Source organism: Pongo abelii, chromosome 6 (assembly GCF_028885655.2).
Source record: "Pongo abelii isolate AG06213 chromosome 6, NHGRI_mPonAbe1-v2.0_pri, whole genome shotgun sequence".
NCBI classification, from domain to species: domain Eukaryota; kingdom Metazoa; phylum Chordata; class Mammalia; order Primates; family Hominidae; genus Pongo; species Pongo abelii.
The window spans coordinates 1,758,557-1,781,000 of NC_071991.2; the positions used below are offsets into that span (position 1 = coordinate 1,758,557).

Below are 22,444 nucleotides of genomic sequence, written 5' to 3' on the forward strand. Positions count from 1 at the left end.
ACTTGGATCCCAGACCTTCCTGCTCCACCCAGGGGCCTCTTTTTCTGCCTCTCCTGCTCCAGGTTGCGAGGACAGGCTTTCCTTTAGGGCGCCAAACGGGTGAGAACAGGTCTCTCCCAGGACCTGTGGTCTGCATGTACTGTGGGAGTGGCTCCTGCTCCCCATCCCCGTGCCACCACACTAGCCCCAGGGGAGGGAGCCCAGCCCCGGCCTGCACCCTTCCCAGAGGCTCACTGACTAACAAGGGGCAGTCTCTTTCAGACCAACTGCATTCTGCGGGCTTTCAGCTGTAATTAATGTTTGCTGTGTTATTAGAGAGATTCTTGATAGGCTCTGAGACACGGAGCTCTCAGACACGGAGGGTTTGCAGAGCTGGCTGGGTGAGCAGAAGCCAGATGCTGCCAACAGGCACCTAGTCCTCCTCACTCAGGGTCCTGGCCACCTTCCCTCGCAGAATGCCACTGCCCCAGCGCTCAGGGTCCCCTGGTTTGGAGGCACCTCCTGGGCTTTGCTCAGACCCCCCACCTTTCCTTCTGTCCACGCAAATCCCACCAACGGGTTTGTGGACCACTTCACGCCCCGGGCAGCACACAACACATGTGTTTTCTCATGTTCCCCCATCCAGGAACCCCAAGGTGATGTTAGTATTTTCAGTTTTCAGAGGAGAGAAAACAGAGGCTGGGAAAGACCCAGAGTTTTGTGAGTATCAGGAACTGAGTGGGAGGATCCAGCTCCACCCGGGTCCCAGCTCCTGTCAGGGAAGGGGATTTTCACACCAGCTCCTCCGTGTGCCCAGCGTGTTCATAAACACCATCACACCTCACTGTCATGATGGTCCTGTTCATCATCTCATGATGACTATCAGTGGCCCCATTTGTCAGCAAGGTAAACTGAGGCTCAAAGAAGTTAAGGACATTCTGCAAATCACCCAGCTGGGGAGTAGCCTGCTGCTCAGGAGGCAAACTCAGCTTAAAGCCCAGCTCCTCCTGCCCCACGAAGCTGCCACTGCCGGCTTCCTCTGGCCCTCACACCACACAGAGCCCCTCTGCTCAACCCACTGCCAGGAGCCCTCCAATTCTCCAGTGGATTCTTAGAGCCAGAGCTCGGTGCCCTGTGGTGGATGGGGAATGTGAGCTTGGAGGAGGCCTGGGGCTCCCCACCCACTCCCTCTTACTTGAGGACTTGGGTTTGGCGTGAGTCAGTGATCCTCCACTGCGCCACAAAGTCCTGCACCCCAGGGCTCAGGGCCGGCTTCTTTTGCTCAGGGTTCTTGGGTCAGGCACTGGGAAGGGCTCAGCGGGGCGGTTCACCTCTGCTCAGCAGCGGCTCCTTCACTCACAAGCCAGTGCCATGGCCCTGGCCTCTCGGTCTCGATGGGACCACACCCCCCACCACCCAGGCCTCACAGCAGGGTGCTGGGAAAGTCGCTTTTCTCACCTGGTGGCTGCTTCCAGGACACAGGAGGCAGGGCGGCCGGCCTAGCTAGGGGCTGTGCCCAGGACGGACACAGCTTCGCTTCTACCAGCGCCTTGGTCGAGGCTATCTCAGGCCAGCCCAGATTCAGGGGTGCTGAGCTAGACCCTATGTCTCAGCAGGGGATGTCAAGGTCTCTGCAGACTCCAGGTGGGAGGTAGAGATGCAGCTGTCTTTTGCAGACAGGGTCGGCCCTAGCAGTCCTGCCTTGAGCCCCTATTTACCTCCTGCATCTGTTCCTTTTCTCCTATGTTAGAACGGCCGTCCCGAAGGGGCTGAGATTGTAGTTTACTCATTTTGTATTCTCTGTGCCCTCCCCTCTCAAATGCCTACTGGGATGTCCATCTGTCAGCACGGATGCCGCGGCACGTAGACCAGCAGGCCCCGGGAGGTGGGTGGGGGTGGTCTCACAGGCCTAGCCTCAAGGGCAGGGAGCTGGGGTCTCCCTCCAAGGCCCTCGGCAGCCACACCTGGGGACCAGCCCCTCCCAGATGCCATCTCCGAATCTGCCACGTCAGACGCCTTCCAGGCGGTCGTGAGCTCTCCCAGAGGAGGCTGCTCTGTCGTTCACCCTACTTCAAGCCGACCCTGAATCGTGAAAATCTGGAAAGCACAGAAGACAAATGAGGCGTGACATTTCACTTGAGAAAATGATCATTCACTTTACAAAGCAGTGCGTGGTGTTTGCCTGTGGGACTTTCCGGAACACATCCACTGGGAAGGGGGGCCAAGCCCACCGAGCCAGGGGCTTCCAGCAGCGGCAGTGTTTGATGAGCTGGAGGAGGAAGCCAGGACAGCCTCAAACCCCAAACCAGCCAAGACCCTGCAGGAAATGAAACACCACCCTGTTCTCACCTGTGAATATTGGATCAAAAAGCCTCAAAGACGCTCAAGGAAATCCAATTCCACAGAATATCGCGGAGATAAGAATTGGCCATGATTATGTAGAAGTTATACAAAGAATTCAAAGTTGGCTTAATATTAGATAAATCTATTAATAAACTACACAGTGTCCGCAGGTCAGCTGGAACGCACATTCATAATGACGAAAGGCATTTGATAAAATCCAGTGCCAATTTCAGATTTTAAAGTAACTGCTGGAAATAGAACCAGAAACACACGTCTTTATCGAAGTCAAGAATCTGTCTCAGTTCAACAGCCAGAATCATTCTAGGTGATGAGATTTTTTTAATGATTCCCATTCAGAAACTTATATTAAAAAACAGCAATGCTTTCATCATTGTCCAGAAATTCTGGACATAGCAATAAGACACGAAACAATTAAATGGGATGTCTACAGGGAAGAATTGTAATTATTTGCTGACAAAATGATTCAAGATCTTAGAAACCCAAGAGAAGCAACTGAGAAAAAAAATGACTTAATATAAAAATTTAATACGAAGGTGCTGGGCTGGAAATCAAACAAACATATACAAATCAATAACTTTTCTCTGAACTAACAACAGCTAGTCGAGACACATAATTAAATAAATGGTCCCCACTTACAACGGCACCAATAAAACAACAAAACCCTCCCAATTCCCAGGAACGAATCGACAAGAGAAATTTAGGATCATTATGAAAAACTCTCTAAAGTTATCCTGAGAGATATCAAAGAAAACAAGAGTGGTGAGATGTGCCGTGTTGGAATATTACCCGAAAGTCTTTCCAGAATTAATTCACAGGTTTAATGCCATCTATCAACAGGCTCGCGGCGAGTTTTACAAAGCAAGATAAAATCATTCTAAAAGTTCATTTGAATGAATATTCAAATGGCAAGAGTAAAGAAACGCAGAAAAGGGAGAATGATGAAGGATGTCTTTTCTGCCAGGTATGGAAGCTTCTTATAGAGTTACGGTGATGGATATTGTGCTGAAATTGGTAAAAGAAGAGAAGGGAGGTGTTATCAATAGAAATAGCAGAAATGGTCCCACACGGAGGCCTTGTGAGAGGGTGACCATATGACAATTTATTGCCCCAAATAGGATACTTTTAGAGTGACAAGGGGATGTATTCACCATTATACTGGGAAATAGACATGAACAGGGCCCATCCCAGGAAAACCGTGACATATGCCAATTTCGGATTGCCTTCCTTTATTTATTTATATATTTTTTGAGACGGAGTCTGGCTCTGTCGCCCAGTCTGGGGTGCAGTGGTGCGATCTCAGCTCACTGCAATCTCTGCCTTTTGGGTTCAAGCGATTCTCCTGCCTCAGCCTCCCGAGTAGCTGGGATTACAGGCCCCTGCCACCACGCCTGGCTAATTTTTGTATTTTTAGTAGAGACGGGGTTTCGCCATGTTGGCCAGGCTGGTCTGGAACTCCTGAGCTCAGGTGATCCGTCCGCCTCAGCCTCCCAAAATGCTGGGATTATAAGTGTGACCCAGGTGCCTGGCCTGGTTGCCTTCCTTTATAGGCAGCTATGGAGTTAATATTTCCCTGAATTCATTCAGCATGCATTGCCTACTCAGTGCCTGGAAAGGAAACCCCAGCTCCAGCCCTACCTGCCCTGAGCTTTCGGTGCAGAAGGTGGACTCCAGGTGGAGGGAGATGGGAATCAGAGCCTGGCAGCGTGGGGTCACAGTGGAGCAAGCACAGGCAGCCCCAGTTACAGACGGGAGGTTCCAGCCCCAACCTGGGGGCTGAACAGAGAAGCCCACTGAGTGGGGGAACATTGGGGTGGTGGGAGGAGTTCATGTCCCAGGCAGAGGAAACAGCATGCCAGCAAAAATGCAAGAAGTCCAGGCGAATCACAGCCTTATATGGCAAAATGAGAGCTGAGAGACAGCAAGGACCCTCACTGACACCCGGTCAGCCCCTTTAAGAAGTGCAAACTCTCTCCAGGGTACTGGGGAGCCACGTAATGTTGCAGGGGATAGGAGGAGAGGCAGGAGACGCTCCAGCTTGGGTGGAGATGGAGCACCAGAAATCAGCCCGAGGGAATAGATTACTCAATATAGTGTCAGGGCAATTTGTTGCCTATTTGGGGGAAGGGAGAAAATCAATTTTGATCCTTCTTTACACCAGAAAAATAGTTTGCAGGTGGATTGACAGTTAAATGTAAGAATTCAAACAGTAAAGAGGTTGGTAGACAGAGGCGGGTGTCCCATCTCAGGATGGTGTGGAGTTCCCCCAGCCGCAAAGCGGTGGAAGGCCATGTCTGTGGGGAGAAATATGCCCCATGGAGCTGATGACAAGCAAGTCAAAAGCAAGCGTCTCCAGGCTGTGGCACTGGCTTTGTCTGCAGAAACCTCTTTCTTGGGAAGTGAGCTCAGGCCACAGCGGGGACAGTGCTGAACAAGCTTCGGGGAAAGGCCGTGTGATGAGGTCAAGAGACATCACATTTTTCTTTTCTTTTTTTTTTTTTTTTTTGAGACGGAATCTCACTCCATCACCCAGGCTGGAGTGCAGTGGCACAATCTCAGTTCACTGCAACCTCTGCCCCCCGGGTTCAAGCGATTCTCCTGCCTCAGCCTTCCAAGTAGCTGGGATTACAGGCACCTGCCACCACGGCCGGCTAATTTTTGTATTTTTAGTAGAGACGGGGTTTCACCATGTTGGCCAGGCTGTTCTAGAATTCCTGGCCTCTAGTGATCTGCCCACCTCGGCCTCCCAAAATGCTGAGATTACAGGTGTGAGCCACTGCGCCCGGCCCACATTTTTATTTTCACAGCTCAGCCAGATCCAGCTGAGGTTCCTTGGCAGCCGGGACACCAGTCCCTGGGACACGCAGTGCCCGACAGGTGGCCTTGGGGAGTGGGAGTGGTGTGACCGTGTGAGCGAGGGCTGGTGGCCAGGGAAGCCTCCGGAGGGAGTGACAGGCCTCTTGGGTGCTGATGGGCGTGGGGACAGCAAATCCTTTCCCTGTCATCTTGAGGCAGGAGGAGCCCTGGGCGGTAGGACAGTAGTTGTTTCGCGGTGATGTGTCAGCATCCCTGGGGTTATGATAGAACTTTCTAGTAACAGACAGGAGATAGCATCCCTTCCGACTGTGGAAACATCCTGGTCACTGAGCAAACCGGGCTGGGCCACTCCCTGCCTGGGGCAGCCGCATCCCAGCCCCATCCCAGCCTATCTTCCGTTGCTGAAACCTCCTAGGCTAGACTTTGCTTGATCATTTATTTCCCTTATTAGTTTAACATTCGAGGGCTAATTGCTCATTTCTAACCTTCACCCCAAAACCATGCCCCAAATCTCTAGCACAATTAACAGCAGCCAGGAAACACACAGATTCAGTCATAGTGGTAATGGTGCTGTGAGGCAGGATCTGTGCTTGCAGACAGCCCACACGCCTGTGCACCTGCGCCTGGGGAGAGGGGAGCCAGGCCTCAGCCCCCCTAAAGGGTCCTTCCAGCATCTCAGCAGGAGGTCCTGTTCTACCATCAGGCTGTGACCCCAGGTCAGAACAGGGACAGAATCTGCAAGCTTGAGATCATCAGAAAGGCTTTCCCAGAGCTCAGGGGCTCCTGGAGGTCAGGGTACTACTAGGAAGAGAAGAACCAGCACCTCTCTGCCTTCAGTCTCAAACCGGCCATCCCTGAAAGCAACTGGAGAGATTCAGGTCAGACTAAAGATAGAACTTCCAGCTGCCAGGGTTATGAGGGCATGATGAGGAAAGTGCCAGGCATCCTTGGACACCTAGACCCTTGCCTGGCTTAAGTGATGCGCTTTCTGACGGTGGCGGGAGGGGGACCAGTGTTCCTGGAGAGGGTCATCCCTCCTCTCCCGGGGCCAGCCAGCTACCCGCACCCCACAACCCTGCCAGCGCCGGAGCAGGGAACCATTGCAAAGTGATTTCTCCCTCCAACGGTGCCGTACATCATGTTTTTTAATTTAAAAGATGCTCCGTGGAAGCATAACAGACCATTAAATGTTTGGGTCTCTAATTAACTCCAGATCAGCCTGGGGCTGTGGGCCCAGAGGTGGGACAGCAGAATAAGCCTGGTGCATCCCAGGAGGCAGCACTCAGGGCCCCAGCCCCAGCCCTGAGCCCTCCCCGCTCTGGTCGGGAGGAGGCAGAGGGGACCAGGCACCCCCTTCCCCACCTTCCAGGGCCAGGGCCTTGGGGAGGGGCTGCCTCACCCAGCCCTGGGCTCCCACTCCGGGGCCTGCCTCTGCGTATTCTGGGGTGAGGCAGGAATCTGCATTTTTACTTTTTTTTTCTTTTTTTTTTTTGAGACAGGATCTCACTCTGTCACCCAGGCTGGAACACAGTGGCACAATCATGGCTCACTGCAGCCTCGACCTCCTGAGCCGATGGGATCCTCCTGCCTCAGCCTCCCAAATAGCTGGGATCACAGGTGCACACCACCACACCCGGCAAATTTTTTTATTTTTTGTAAAGATGGGATCTCACATTGCCCAGGCTGGTTTCGAACTCCTGGGCTTAAGCCGTCCTCCTGCGTCCGCCTCCCAAAGTGCTGGGATGACAGGTGTGAGCCACCGCACCCGCTCCAGGAATCTGCATTTTTAAGTAGCAATGGAGTGCTGTTGGCGCCTTCCTGGGCCTTGCTGTGGGGGAGTCTCAACCTCCTGGCTAGACTTTCCCATGCTGAGCCTCTGTTTCCCCATCTGTCCAATTGAGGTAACACTAACGTTTGCCTCCCTGAACCCTGGGGAGGGGCTCTCCGTGCGGGAGGCGCTGCACACCAGTGGACCGTGGAGGAAACAGGAGCTTTTCTCTGTTGCACACTCGTAGGGTGTTCCTGCTCTTGGGGGCAGGGCAGGGGGAGCCCTGCAGCTTCCATGAGTCCTGTGGATGGCCCAAGGTCCCATGGTAAGGTTGTCAGGCACTCGGCACCATTCCCACAGACCCTTGACCTTCCCCAGCACTCACTGAGTCCTCACACAGTGGGGACGTGGTACAGGCAGCAGTCCCCTGCGTTCTACTCCCCAGCCCAGCCTCCTAGAGGGCAAGGCCAAGGTCAGGGGCCTGCTAGACCCAACCCTGCGGCCATGTACCCAGGAGCCAGCCCCGCCAAGTCAGCCCTCCCAGCCCCGGCCTTGCCTGCAACCCCCGCCAGCCTCCCCTGGACAACAGGATGGGATCAGGGAGCGGAAGAGAGGGCCGGGCCTGAGGGGCCATGAGGGAGCCCCCAGAGCAGGTGAGATCCCTCTATGGGCCCCCCTGTGTGGGCACCAGGGCCGGCAACTGTGCTGAAGGAGAACCCATGTGTGTCCAGCGTGCGGCTCCGTCTCCCATACTGCCTTGCACTGACCTTCCCTCCCCTACCGAGGAGGAAATGAGTGTCTACTGGGCACCCCCTTGTACCCAGCATCATGCCAGGAGCCTTAAGTAACTGGTGATGCATCCCCACCACAACCCTGGGAGGCAGACACCATGATGATCTCTGACAGATGAGGGGACTGAGGCTAAGAGAGGTTAAGTGACATGCCCAAGGTCACACAGCAGGAGCACGTCAGAGCCAACACCATCTGCCCCACGATGGTTCTGTGTCCCGTGACGCGGCAGGTACACAGGCGGGCCCCCCACCTGCTCCTAGCTGGGCCGGGTCACTGTTGCAGGCCTTGCGGCTCAAGGCCCAACTGCCGTAATATGCCCATCACAGCCTCATGGGCTCTGCGGCAGAGCCCAGGGAGACAGACAGGGCGAGAGCCAAGCTGCAGAGGCAGGCAGACGTTAGCAGTAAACATGATCTATCGGCAAAACATTGGAACGATGAAAAGTTATCGATCTATAGCTTTCCAACCATCTCCCCGCCTCCCCCATGCGTCTGGCCCTCCGCCCACTTTCCCCCTGGAGCTGGAAACTTCGCTCCATCAGCAGAATCCTCAGTCCAGCCCTGGCCCCGGCCCCACACCAGCCCTGGCCTGTCGTCTGGTTTAAATGATCGAGACGAGGAACAATATTTTTAGACAGATGCACGTCTGTCCCAGCACGGCTGTTGTGATTATGCAAATTCAGTCGTAAGAAGTTTAAAAGCCTGGAACCACCACATTTCTTGATTTCATTAGTGATTACACAGGCCGTGGAAGGAACTTGGTGCCCACCTCGCACGCACTGTCCCCATCGTCCCCTGGGGGACAGCGGGGTGCTCTCTGCAGGGGCAGTGTGTGTGAGAGTGATCACGAGACGTCATGAGGGTTCCAGCTGGGGAGACACTAGGCCCCAGACACAATCCTAAGAGTCCTTGGAGGCGTCTGGTTCAACAATTTCATGTTAGGATGGGGGAAACTGAGGCCTGGAGACGGGAATTGGAGACCCGGGACTCTGACTCTGGCCCGGATGCCTGGCCTCTCCTGCTGTGACCAGTTCTCCCAGCAACCCCAGTATTCAGAGGGGAGAGGGTCTCCCAGGAGAGGGTTCTCAGGGAGCAATGCTGCACTCTCTCCTCCCACCCCTTCTGAGCAGAGAAGCCCAGGGACGGGAGATGATCCGGTTAAAGAACAGGCTTCTCTCCCAGCACTCAAGCCCTTCCACCTGCCCCTAGCTACCCCTGCAGCCCCACCTCCTGCCCAGCATTGCCCACCACTGCCTGCGCCTTGGACACCCCACACTCCCTGGAGGGGCCTGCTGCTTTCATGGCTTGACCACACCCCCTCTGCCTGGGATATCTGTTATCCTCCTTCCCTAACTCCTACTCCTCTGCTGGGGCCCTTCGAGCAGCAGCTCCTGCCAAAGCCCTGCCTGGTTACCCCCCTGTCTCGCACACCTGCCTAGCTCCACCCAGGCCTCCGCTTTCCCTGCAGGCTCCACTGTGGTCTGATTACCCCCCCGTCTCGCACACCTCCCTAGCCCCAGCCAGACCTCCTCTTTCCCTGCAGGCCCCACGGTGGTCTGTAAGCCCTTCAGGGGCCCCATGGTTCCTAAATGTCCAGTGCCTGGCAACCCATCTTCAGTGGACACAGCAAGGCCAGGAGATGAACACGGACTCTCCTGCTCCGGGTCTCGGGGGCACGGCAGGCGGTAGACCTGCTGGCTCCTGGCCCTGAATCCCAGCAGATTCCAGCTGGAGTCGGGGTCTTTTCTGCTGTCCGAGGCGGGTGGGTCCCACTCTCAGATGCTAAGCCACTCGCCCTTCACCCATCCAGGAGAGAGAGCTTCTTCGGGAAGGTCAAATATGCTTCAGACTCCATCCTTTTGAGTGTTCCCTCCACCTTCAACATTCCCTGAAGGGGCCAGCTCATTCCGTCGGGGGCATTCCCGCTCACACCACCTCCCTGCACCCCTGTCCTCTGCGCCAGCTCCTGCTTGAACACCCCTGCTGATGGGGGACTCACTACCTGTCACAGCTTGTTGGACAGAGCTGGGTCCCAGGAGTGCTCCTGTTTCCAGAGGCCACTGGCGGTTCCTGCCCCTTCTCCACCCTCCAGACAGGCCCAGAGCCGAGCACATTTCCAGGGTCACCTGGCCTAAAGTCTGACCCCATTCTCTGTTCTCCCGGCTTCCGTGTCTGTCCCCTGATCAGCACTCTCTGTGAATAGGGTATGCCGGCCGCCCCTTCCAGCTCCCTCCAGGCCCTGCCTGGGGAAGGCAGAGCTGTCCCAAGATGGAAGCCTGGTAGGCTCAGGCCTGGGACAGGCAGATGCCCCCAGGACAGCTGGGGTCCCCGTGCGACAAGCAGACCTCGCCAGCAGCTGTGAGTGAATGCAGCAGTTCTGGGAGCCCATTTCCCCGACTAGCCCAGGCGACCTTGGCCAGTCCCTTCACTCAAGGGGCTTCCCTCCTAGACCAGAGAGGGCACGTGGTCCATGTCCCATGGCGTGGCCTGTGGTGCTCTTGTGGCTGCCCAGGGCCGGGCACGTGGAGGCCTCTCTCCATCTGGGTGAGGGGCGTCAGACACTGAAGCTGGTAGGGACGTGCACAGACCAGATGAGACCTGGCGGGGTGTGGCCCAAAGCTGAGATGCAGGACCCCCTAACCCCCTGCGGGCACGTCATATCTTTCCTGAGGGGGTAACAGCTCCTATGGGCTTGATCAAACATGAAGTGGATGGCCGGGTGTGGTGACACACACCTGTAATCCCAGTGCTTTGGGAAGCTGAGGCAGGAGGATGGCCTGAGTCCACGAGGCCAAGGATGCAGTGAGCTATGATTGCACCACTGCACTCCAGCCCGGGCAACAGAGTGAGACCCACCTCTTTAAAAAAGTACAAAAGGAAGTTAATGTTTGTGAGAAACCGCAAGCTCCCTGGGAGGAGTGGTCTTTACTCCCATTCAACGGAAGAGGAAGCAGAGCCGGCACGTCCCAGCCCGTGCGCAGTGTGGCCCGAGTCTGTCCAGTCCTGGCTGCCGGGCACCGCGCCGGCCCTGGGACGCTACAGCAGTGACCAGGACACACAGCTCCTGCTCTTGCGGTGGCAGGGGGAGCTCCAACGTGAATTAAAAGTAAATAACCAAGCAGAACATCAGGGAGAGAGAAGTGCCAGGATTTAAACTAGGTGGGGGCTGAGAGTGAATTCGGGGTGCAGAGCAGGGAGGGCTCTTGGGGCAACGCTGCTGCGTCTCGGAGTGAATGACGGGAGGGAGCTGGAGCTTCCCAGGCGGAGGGACGGCTGGTGCAGGTTCTTCAGCCAGGAAGGGGGCGTGCACCGGGGGACTGGGAGCGAGAAGGAGCGGAGGCCGATCCGGTGGGCCCTGGAGATCGTGTTTGGAGGCCAGATTCTCCTCCACGCGCGGAGAACTGGACGCCCTCAGGGCTGCGCGGGGCCGCAGGACCGCCTTGGTGGTTAGCGAGGCTCCCTCCGGCTGTGGAGGGAGAATGGATTGTGGGTGCCGGGAGACGAGGTGGAGCCGTGGGCGTCGTCCCCGCCGGAGGTGGGTTTGGGCAGTTGTGGTAGGAGTGGAGTGATTCCAGATGCTTCTGCAGGTGGATTAGATGCTGCTGGAGTTGGACCAGGTGTGGGGGGAGGAAAGCGAGAAGTCCAGAATGCGGCGTCAACTTTTGGTGGAGGAACGCGGCGGATGGTGAGGCAGGGAGACGCCAGCGGGGACAGGAGCTTGGAGCGGCCACTTAGACGCGACGGGGGAGAATCTTCAAGTCGGGGGCAGCCGAGGGCCTCAAGATAGACCGAGGGTCAGCTGCACAGAGACAAGAGCACAAGGCACAAGAGCCCCTGGGAGAGCTGGGGAGAGGAGGCGGTGAGGATCGAGCCTGGCCTGGAACACGTGGAGTCGGGGTGAAGGTGAAGGAGGCTGGACAGAGAGGGTGGTAGCTGGGATGCCGGAGTGCAGAGGGTGGCAGGAGGGAGCCAGGAGCTGCCTGGGCCAAAGGCTGCCGAGAGGCTGAGCAAGACAAAAAATGGGCCCTGGCAGGGCAGAAGTTGCCAGTGACCTTGGTGAGAGCTGCTCAGAGGGCCTGAGGGGGGATGCCCGGTGGGGTGGGGCTGAGGATGGAAGAGGAGGTGAGGGAGGGGGATGAGAACCGCTGGCGATCCTTCCAAGAAAACCTGCTGTGATGAGGCAGAGGCTGGAAGTTATGCAGGTCAAGTTGGTTTTATGGAAGGTTCTAGAACTACGAGTTCCAATACAGCAGCCACTAGCCACGTTTCTGGCACTCTAGAGCCATAGGGGACCCGTGGCCACCCTGTTGGACAGTGCAAGTACAGAACCTCCGTGCATCCAAGAAAGCTGTGTGGGAAGGATGGCATTGCAGAGGGCTGGAGGTATCAGACCCGAGGGGTGCCCATTCCAGAGGGGCCACGGCCTCTGCGTCTTCCTGAGGCAGGAGGCCAGGCCCTGGGAGTAGGTGCAGACGGGCTGAGAGGAAGGGGAGTTCCTTTCAGGTAGTGGGGAGCAGCCCTCCTGAGGGACCTGAGGGATGCCCCGGGCCTGCTGGCCTCCCTGGGGCCTTGTGGTCCACACCCATGCGAGCCTCTGGGTCTGAGGTGGCAAGTGTGCTGAGGAGGGGAGAAGGGCTGGGGCTGAGTCTGTGCAGGACAGCAACGCCCATGTGGGGTCTCCACACCCACCCTCCGTGCCAGCCAGCACTCCTTTCTAGAAACGTCGTTTAATGAGCAGATCATTGGACGTGGGGTGCAGCGGCAGGTGTGAGTGTGGATCAGCGAGGGCACAGGCTGGTGGCACATCGAGAATGACTGACTGAGCGAGCCTAGCTGGAAAGGGCCTTGGGGGGCCTGTGGTCTGTCCAGAACCTTCCTAGGTGATTCAGCCTTTCCCTGTTTCCTGTGCCAGGTCCACAGCCTCTGCCCTTGGGGACTCCCAGACCCAGGGTGCCTCCCGAACCCCTCCTAGCACAGCACCCGTCCAGCCTCTCCCCCCGGCCCCAGACAGGAGGCTGCACAGGGCTGACTCACAGTGTGACCTTGGAGAGGTCCTTCTGTCTCTGCCTCAGTTTCCCCGCTGTAAAGTGAGCTGCAGAATGAAAACTTCGGGGCCCCTTGGCTGGGCATGGTGGCTCACGCCTGTAATCCCAGCATTTTGGGAGGCCAAGGCAGGTGGATCACCTGAGGTCAGGAGTTCGAAACCAGCCTGACCAATATGGTGAAACCCCGTCTCTACTAAAAGTACAAAAATTAGCCGGGCGTGGTGGCGTGTGCCTGTAATCCCAGCTATTCGGAAGGCTGTGGCAGGAAAATCGCTTGAACCCGGGAGGCAGAGGTTGCAGTGAGCTGAGATGGCGCCATTGCACTCCAGCCTGGGTGACAGAGCAAGACTCCGTCTCAAAAAAAAAGAAAACTTTGGGGTCCCTCCAAAGCTGGGGGCCATAGAAGGGCAAAATCCGTGCCTCCTAAGGGGCTGCGGGCCCACCCTTTCCCCCTGGCAGGGCGCTGGCCACACTGGGGAGTCGTGCCCATACACCCTGAAGATCTCCCTGCCCAGGAGACTTGGCAGCGAGGCCAGGCTGGGGGTGGGGGGAGGACTCCCTGAGCCCCTGCAGGTCAGGCTGCTGCTCACCTGGACTCTGGGGCAGGGGCCGAGCAGGAAGGTGAGGGCTGGACACTGGGCTGGGGACGGCCTGCCTCCCTCATCACACAGGCTCCCTAGCCTGATGGAGGAGGGCTCAGAGCTGGGTGGGGAGGTGAGGGTGTGTTCCCAGCACCACTCCCAAGGAGTCTGATGCACAGATTCTTATACTCACAATAGGGGGAGTGGGGCATGGTGCTAAGGAAAGGGCTGGCAGGGAGGAACCATGTGACTCAGGAAAGGGGAGAGAGTGTGGCAACCACCCGGGCCCTGGAGATGTCAGCCACTGGTGCACACTTAGAGCGTGTTTCCTGCATGCATGCAACATGCCAGACATACAGACCCCCGTGCATGTATGAACATGAGGAGGAAATCTGGGGGGTCCGAGCTGCACCACCGAGGTGCCATCCACACCTGCCTCCACCTAGCCCGAGACGCACCAGAGCCCCAGGCCTCGCTGCCCAGACAGGGCGCCCTCAGTGACACCTGCTCTGCCCAGTGCCCCAGTGAGCATGGCCTGTGCACTCATGTACACAATCACCCGCCCTGCGTACACACCTGTGCACACACATCTGTACACACACACACACACAGACAACCTGGCACACACGTACAAGGGCTCACATGTACAAACACGTGTGTGGGTGGATGCTGGTATACATGTGTCCACAAACACACATGGACACACGTGCGTGTGCACACACACACACGTGAACCCCATGTGCACGCAGCCCTCCAGCCCTCAGCTGCGGGCCCAGGAGAGCCGGGGCAGCCCCAGGCCCCCAAGCCTCCTCCCTGTGCCTGTGGTAAGGGCTCTTAGGCCCTGTAATCCTCCTTACCTTGACTTTGGGTTATTTTGAGTAAGAGATTAAAGGTGATTACGATTGTGGCTGAGGCGCCACGCTTCCTACACACTTCCTGCGCGGCTGCTGACCAGACCCGCCCTTCCGGAGGCCGGGCACAGCCGGACACCATCCGCTGCACGCCTTCGGCCCGCCCCCAGCCAGCACACGCCTCTGCCTGAGACCTGGGCCCCCAGGAGGCCTGGGAAAGCTAAATCCCAGCATTGGCACAGGTTGTCTGGGCACGGTGGGGGGATGGTGGGGAGGATGGAGGGGCTGGCATGGGTGCGGGCTGGCAGGTGCACACGGCATGATGGTGACCGAGACAGCACTGACTCCCATGATGGTGGATTTCACATCCAACCGGACCACGTGGGGACCCCATTTTCCCGACCCAAGCAGCCCCCTGAGCCATTTTTGAGTGGGCCTAGCCAGGTCCTGCCCGGCTGGGCTGGGCGTCCCCTGGCCACTCCAGGCCAAGCCCTGGGTTAGCTCCCCGAGGCCTGCTAGGACCTCGCTGCAGCCCCCATGCCATCTGATTTCTCCCTCTCTTTAAATCAGAAATAGACTCTTCTCCAGGAGCCGGAACAAAATTGTTCTTTATGAAGTTTCCAAAGGGAGGAAAAAACCCATTTTACATCATTATATTTTTTTTCTCTAATTTAAACCGCTTCAGTGCAGACTAGTTGCAAACATCAATATCAGTGAAATACACCCAGCTGGCTGCCCGCCAGGCCACGGCTCGGTGACAGAGGCCGACTGTAAATCCACATATTAACAAGCAAACACACCCATTTCTCTATCCTGCAGGGAAAACACAGGCGGCCGGGAGGTGAGGCCGCACACCGGGGGCCCCCTTACCTCGAGGGCGGTGGTGAGGGGTCCATGGGGGAGCAGGAGCCCAGCGGGATGCCTCGCTCCCCGGACACACCTCCAGCCCTGTCTTCAGGGTCCTTCCTGCCTGGGGCTTCCCCACCTACAGCTCGGTCGCCACATCCTCTGTGTCCAGGCTCAGCAGACACTAGGGAGATGGAGGAGGCACCGTCCTGTCTGGAGACCCTCAGGGTCCAGTGGAGGATGAGGAATAGAGCAGAGAACCCCGTATGGTGGTGGGGAGGATGGTGGGAGAGGTATCTGGCTCCCCCAGAGACCTCGGAGCTGTCCCTCTCCCAGCCTGAGGAGGATGTGTGGAGCCTGGAAATTCTCGGCAGAGCAAGTGGTTCCCTTCCTTCCAGAAGGGAGGCGGCCCCTCTCCATCAAGGTGAGGTGCAGACAGTGCCAAGTCCCAGTGCCTGGTAGATGCCCTCAGAGACCATCCAGCTAGCTCATTTGGGGAAACTGAGGCCCAGAGGGGGCACGGCGTGCCAGGGACACAGGGCAGGCGAGCTCAGACCGAGACCTGGCAGACACGAGTCCCCAGACAGGCCAGAATACCTCCCGGTGCCTCCCTCCCAGAGGGCTGGAGAGGAGCCCGTGCCCCGGAAGGATTCTGCGTCACGGGCTGCGGACCGTGCGATGAGTGCGCAGGGCAGCTCCTACAGGCGGCTTCAGGGGCATTGTGGCCGCGTGTCCTGGGAGCAGAAGCCCGGTCACTCCTCAGCCAAGCGACTTTTGGTCCCAGTCCCCTGCCTCAGTTTCCTTATCCGACCGGGGTTGCGCCGAGAGTGAAATGGGCTTCAGGGACCTCGATTCTGGGCTGTCAGTACCTTGGAACGCGGCCAAGCAGGCAGTGCCCCATCCATTTTGCAGACGAGGAAACTGAGGCCCGAGAGCCGAGGAGACCCCTCCACGGGAGGGTGAAGCATTTCCTCCGCTATCCTGACCTGTCTCAGGACCCCCCAGGGGCTTCTGAGGAAGGAGCTTCTGTTTTCTTCTGTGTTTTACAGAAGAGATTCAGGGGGCTCAGTGGAGCAGGGACTCAGGCCATGTTGGGATGCCACCGCTGTGAGATGCTGGCCGTCCCCTGACTGCTGTCTTCCCTCTTGTCTTGCAGCAGGAACGTCGGAGCAGGAGGAGCCAGTGGAGCCATCAGGACACCCAGGCCCATGGGGCAGGAGGCCTCGGTCACCGCAGGACTGGGGCGGAAGAAGAGAGGCGGCCGGCCGTGAGGGAGGCACCCTCCCTCCCCGCGCTTACGTCGCGCGGCCATGCGGTTTGGGACAGGACACCCCTGAGAGTGCAGGCACCTCCCCCTCCCGCCCCTCCATCCCTCTGGGGGCTGCCGCCTGGCCCCCCACCTGGTTCCCCTGGGCAGGCTGAGTTGGGGCTCCCTGCAGGGCGGTCCCGATGGCCGGGCGTGGGTGGGGCGCGCTGTGGGTGTGCGTGGCGGCCGCCACCCTGCTGCACGCGGGCGGCCTAGCCCGCGGGGACTGCTGGCTGATCGAGGGCGACAAGGGCTTCGTGTGGCTGGCCATCTGCAGCCAGAACCAGCCGCCCTACGAGGCCATCCCGCAGCAGATCAACAACACCATCGTGGACCTGCGACTCAACGAGAACCGTATCCGCAGCGTGCAGTACGCCTCGCTCAGCCGCTTCGGCAACCTCACGTACCTCAACCTCACCAAGAACGAGATCGGCTACATCGAGGACGGCGCCTTCTCGGGCCAGTTCAACCTGCAGGTGCTGCAGCTGGGCTACAACCGGCTGCGCAACCTCACGGAGGGCATGCTGCGCGGCCTGGGCAAGCTGGAGTACCTGTACCTGCAGGCCAACCTCATCGAGGTGGTCATGGCCAGCAGCTTCTGGGAGTGTCCCAACATCGTCAACATCGACCTGTCCATGAACCGCATCCAGCAGCTCAACAGCGGCACCTTCGCCGGCCTGGCCAAGCTGTCGGTGTGCGAGCTCTACAGCAACCCCTTCTACTGCTCCTGCGAGCTGCTGGGCTTCCTGCGCTGGCTGGCCGCCTTCACCAACGCCACGCAGACGTACGACCGCATGCAGTGCGAGTCGCCGCCCGTCTACTCCGGCTACTACCTCCTGGGCCAGGGCCGCCGCGGCCACCGCAGCATCCTCAGCAAACTGCAGTCAGTCTGCACGGAGGACTCCTACGCGGCTGAGGTGGTCGGGCCCCCACGTCCGGCATCGGGGCGCTCACAGCCCGGTCGCTCCCCGCCACCCCCGCCTCCGCCAGAGCCCAGTGACATGCCCTGTGCCGACGACGAGTGCTTCTCCGGGGATGGCACCACGCCACTGGTGGCCCTGCCCACACTGGCCACGCAGGCCGAGGCCCGCCCCCTCATCAAGGTCAAGCAGCTCACCCAGAACTCGGCCACCATCACCGTCCAGCTGCCCAGCCCGTTCCACCGGATGTACACCCTGGAGCATTTCAACAACAGCAAGGCCTCTACCGTGTCCAGGCTGACCAAGGCCCAGGAGGAGATCCGTCTGACCAACCTGTTCACGCTCACCAACTACACCTACTGCGTGGTGTCCACCAGCGCCGGGCTGCGCCACAACCACACCTGCCTCACCATCTGCTTGCCCCGGCTGCCCAGCCCGCCCGGCCCGGTGCCCAGCCCCTCCACGGCCACCCACTACATCATGACGATCCTGGGCTGCCTCTTCGGCATGGTGCTGGTGCTGGGCGCCGTCTACTACTGCCTGCGCAGGCGGCGGCGCCAGGAGGAGAAGCACAAGAAGGCCGCCTCAGCAGCCGCAGCTGGCAGCCTCAAGAAGACCATCATCGAGCTCAAGTATGGGCCTGAGCTGGAGGCGCCTGGCCTGGCCCCGCTGTCCCAGGGCCCGCTGCTGGGCCCCGAGGCCGTGACGCGCATCCCTTACCTGCCTGCCGCCGGCGAGGTGGAGCAGTACAAGCTGGTGGAGAGCGCGGACACCCCCAAGGCCAGCAAGGGCAGCTACATGGAGGTTCGAACCGGGGACCCTCCGGAACGCAGGGACTGCGAGCTGGGCCGGCCGGGCCCCGACAGCCAGAGCTCGGTGGCCGAGATCTCCACCATCGCCAAGGAGGTGGACAAGGTCAACCAGATCATCAACAACTGCATCGACGCGCTCAAGTCCGAGTCCACCTCCTTCCAAGGCGTCAAGTCGGGGCCCGTGTCCGCCGCGGAGCCGCCGCTGGTGCTGCTGTCCGAGCCGCTGGCCGCCAAGCACGGCTTCCTGGCGCCCGGGTACAAGGACGCCTTCGGCCACAGCCTGCAGCGGCACCACAGCGTGGAGGCCGCCGGGCCCCCTCGTGCCAGCACCTCGTCCAGCGGCTCCGTGCGCAGCCCCCGCGCCTTCCGAGCCGAGGCCGTCGGGGTGCACAAGGCCGCGGCCGCCGAGGCCAAGTACATCGAGAAGGGCTCCCCCGCGGCCGACGCCATCCTCACTGTGACACCCGCGGCCGCCGTGCTGCGGGCCGAGGCCGAGAAGGGTCGCCAGTACGGCGAGCACCGGCACTCGTACCCCGGCTCCCACCCGGCCGAGCCACCTGCGCCCCCCGGGCCACCGCCGCCGCCTCCGCACGAGGGTCTGGGGCGCAAGGCGTCCATCCTGGAGCCGCTCACCCGGCCGCGGCCCCGCGACCTCGCCTACTCGCAGCTGTCCCCGCAGTACCACAGCCTGAGCTACTCCTCCAGCCCCGAGTACACCTGCCGGGCCTCCCAGAGCATCTGGGAGCGCTTCAGACTGAGCCGCCGGCGGCACAAGGAGGAAGAGGAGTTCATGGCCGCGGGCCACGCGCTGCGCAAGAAGGTTCAGTTCGCCAAAGACGAGGATCTGCACGACATCCTGGACTACTGGAAGGGCGTGTCGGCCCAGCACAAGTCCTGAGCCCCCCCAGACCCGCGATGCCCACTGGACCAAAAAGGATGCAGGATCCACCCAGAGACTCAGCACCAAACCCAACACACGCACAACACCACAGCAACTGTGACAGCCGGGGGGCCCTGCAGAGGCGAGGGGGGTGCGGGCAGGGACAGACAAGGGGGACACGTCCCGAGCTCCTGTGGCCGGTCCTGGGATGCGCTCGTCGCCCCGGGTGGCATGTGTCCACATACACACACACACACACACACACACACACACACACACACGAGGGACTTCGGAAAACTGTGTCTTAGGGATGGGGGGTGGGGGTGGGGATTTTTTTTTCATTATCTTTCCTCTTTTGAGTCTTCTCTGCCTTTTCTTTTCCTCTTTCTCTCTTTATTTTCTTCCTTTTTTAAAAAAATATAATAAAAGACAAGTTATTTTAAAAAGACATACAATGCCGTCCGTGGGGGGGTGTGGCCGGCGTGGCCACTTCGGGGCCCCTCACGTGATCTCGGTCCGTGGTTTTCTGTGGATTCTCTGTCCAGTCCGTCTCTTCATTGCCGCCTCCAGAGTCCACTGCAGAGGGGCAGAGTGAATGCCGGCGGCCAAGTGGCCTCCGGGACAGGTCCTGGAGCCCTGCTGGACTCAGGGTGGGTGGAGGCTGTGCCTGTGGACGGCCGGGGTGGCTGGGACGGCCAAGGGCTGGGAGGCATGTCCCCCAGCCCAGCCCCCGTGTACACTGTAGTCGTTCTATTGTACAGAAAAAAATATTTCTATATTTGCAATGTTTGCTGTAAAATGGGAAAGAAAAAAAAGACTATGTCTACTAAAAAAAAAAAAAAAAAGACTATGTCTACTTAAAAAAAATCTGCAAAGGAAAAAAAATCAAATGCTTGTTTGTCCTGGGTTTTTACTGTGGGTTTCAGGGAAAGAGTTGAGGTTTCTTTTATGTCCCGTTTAAGGGGTGGTTTTATTGATTTTGGCCTTGGGGTGGGGACATGCTGTGCTCTCTTGGCGACAGTGTGGTGTGACCAGGGGGGTGCACGTGGGAAACCTTGCGAGGTGGGCGGCCCGCACTGGGCTCGAGTGTGCCTGAGAGCCGGTGTGGACGGGGCAGGAGGGAGCCGAGCTCAGGTGGCGGCGGGAGGATGGATGGGAGCAGGGTCTTGGTGTGGTGGATCCGCGGTGCGGGGCTGCTTCTCTGTGTGTCTGGCTGTGCATGCCAGTGGGGTGTGTGCAGAACCCAGCAGCCGAGGGGGTGTGAGTGGGCCTGGGACGCCCAGAGGCTCTTGAGTGAGGTTCCGAGTGAGTTGATGTTGTGGGTTTGCATGTGAGCGAGTGCGAGCGTGAGGTGGTTGGAGGGTGCGTCTGTGTGAGGGCGGGTTCCCCTGCTGTCACCAGAGCCCCACCTACAGGAAGTGCCCAGAGACCCCTAATTCTTCGGGGGTCTCTCAGGACGCTGAGCCCAGAGCCAGACCCTGCACTGCGTCCCCCTCCACATGCATCTCACCCACCACCCCTCCAGGCAGCACACCCTGGTGTGGGCCCCCGTTTTGAGTGAATAAGAGGCTGGAGTCCACGTGGGACCAGCACCAGCTTGTTCAGCATCCCCAGGGGAGGGTGGAGAGAGTCCCTGGCTTCCTGCTGCCCAGAGCACAGGGTGCCCCTCATCCCACCTACAGGAGCCAGAGCGAGACGCTGAGGACGAGACTGGATTCCCAGGCCCTCGAATCCACCTGCCAGCTGAGTGGGGGTTTTGTGCCCACCCCAGGGAAACAGCCTCCAGCCGTGCATCCCACGCAGAGCTGCCTTTCTGCTCAGGGGGAGGGCCCTGTGAGGAAGGGGAACGCCTCGCCCTGGGCCCCTCCCTCCCATGTGGCCCTGGGGTCCGGACACCTGCCTGATGCCAGGACTGCCGAGTCAAAGCTCCCTGTCACCCCTGTCTTCCTGTCTGGATGGCCCCTCCCCTGTCCTTCCTAAAGTCCCGACTGCTGAGTCCCCATCCCACTCCTCCATTGACAGCAGACCCACCCCCCACTCTGAACTCTGGCACAGTCCCAGGGAGGCAGGAGGCTGCGGCTGGAGCTGGGTCCCAGAGGCAACAGGAACCCGGAGGACTCCAGGGCAGGAACCGGAGGGATGGAAGCCGGTTTTCAGGCTCTGACGGGTCCCCAAGAAAGGACCCAGTCTCAGTCTCACCCAGTGGAGGACAAGGAGGGAGGGAGGAAGGCCCAGTGGGGGTAGGAGCAGGGGCAGCCTCTGCTTGCATGCCCTGGGTGACAGGAAGCTCACCCCTCTCCTCTGTAGCTGTCTCCAGCTTTTGGGACCTCCCTTACAGCAGAAGCCCAGGGGGCAGTCCCCCAGGGGCCACAGAACTGAGGGCCCATCTGTCCCCTCCAGGTTAGCCCGATCCTGCCACCTGCACCCCGGTCACCCCACCAGGGACCTGAGGGTGTGAGGCCTGCTCTGGGGGTGCACGCCCGGGTGGGCTCCACGGGCACCCTGTGACTCAGCCCTCCAAAGGCGGCCATTTCTGAGGACGCTGCATCAACAGCTCTCGCCCGTTTGACCCAAGGTTTCCAGCCAGCCCGGGAGTCCCAGCCCTGGGCAGCTCCCTGTCCTCCATGAGGGGTCCCGGGAGGGCATCAGAGACCACTGGAGACCACAACGCCAGGCCCAGGGGAGAGGAGTGGGGACCAGGAGCGGGATCCAGGGCTGACGGGTGGAGGCCCAGAGAGGGCCCTGACCTGCCCAAGGTCACACAGCAACTCGATGACAGTCTGGTCATGGGACAGAGAGGTGGCCAGGCCTTCTCAGCCCGCCGCTCCCTTTCACTGAGGAGCGAAGATGGGCTATTTATAGGAAATGCGGGAGAAGGGCAGACACAGAAAAGAAGCACCTGCCTTGGGGACACCCGGCAGCTGGCCAGGAGTCAACAGCCCACAGAGGAACAAGGGAAAATGGCAGGCAGCGAGGTGCGGGGACGCCAACAGCCAGGACACCCCACCCGGGAGCTCAGGCCTCCTGGGTCCTGGCTAACACAGTGAAACCCCGTCTCTACTAAAAATACAAAAAATTAGCCGGGCATCGTGGCGGGCACCTGTAGTCCCAGTTACTCAAAAGGCTGAGGCAGGAGAATGGCGTGAACCCAGGAGGTGGAGCTTGCAGTGAGCCAAAATCATGCCACTGCACTCCAGCCTGGGCGACAGAGTAAGACTCCGTCTCAATAAATAAAAATAAATAAAAAGGAAAGAAAACAAAAAGCACATGCGAGAGAGAGGAAGAAGGGAGCCCTGTGGGAGGGGGTCTTATTTTGTCGCCCAGGCTGGTCTGGACCCCCAGGTTCAGCGATTCTCCCGCCGCTGCTTCGAACGCCCAGCCAGTCCTGGGACAAAGAGCCCCGAGTTCCCATGCCCTTGCTTGAAGGTGTCGTGGTGGGGGTGACAGAACATAAGCAGGAGGAGACACATACTTAGGAAGCGCCCAC

The 22,444-nt window shown here is 59.1% G+C and overlaps 1 protein-coding gene across 5 annotated transcripts in view; it reads left to right on the forward strand.

Moving 5' to 3' along the window:
- The window catches only part of ELFN1 (extracellular leucine rich repeat and fibronectin type III domain containing 1), an 85,212-nt gene extending 63,250 nt beyond the window's left edge, over positions 1-21,962 (forward strand). For all 5 annotated transcript variants that reach the window (XM_009242490.4, XM_054545699.2, XM_054545698.2 and 2 more), the window contains exon 3: positions 16,196-21,962. In XM_009242490.4, the coding sequence (XP_009240765.2) occupies positions 16,489-18,975 (2,487 nt within the window). In that variant the 5' untranslated portion in view covers positions 16,196-16,488 and the 3' untranslated portion in view covers positions 18,976-21,962. The remainder of the gene's footprint in view (positions 1-16,195) is intronic.
- The last annotated feature ends 482 nt before the right edge of the window (positions 21,963-22,444 follow it).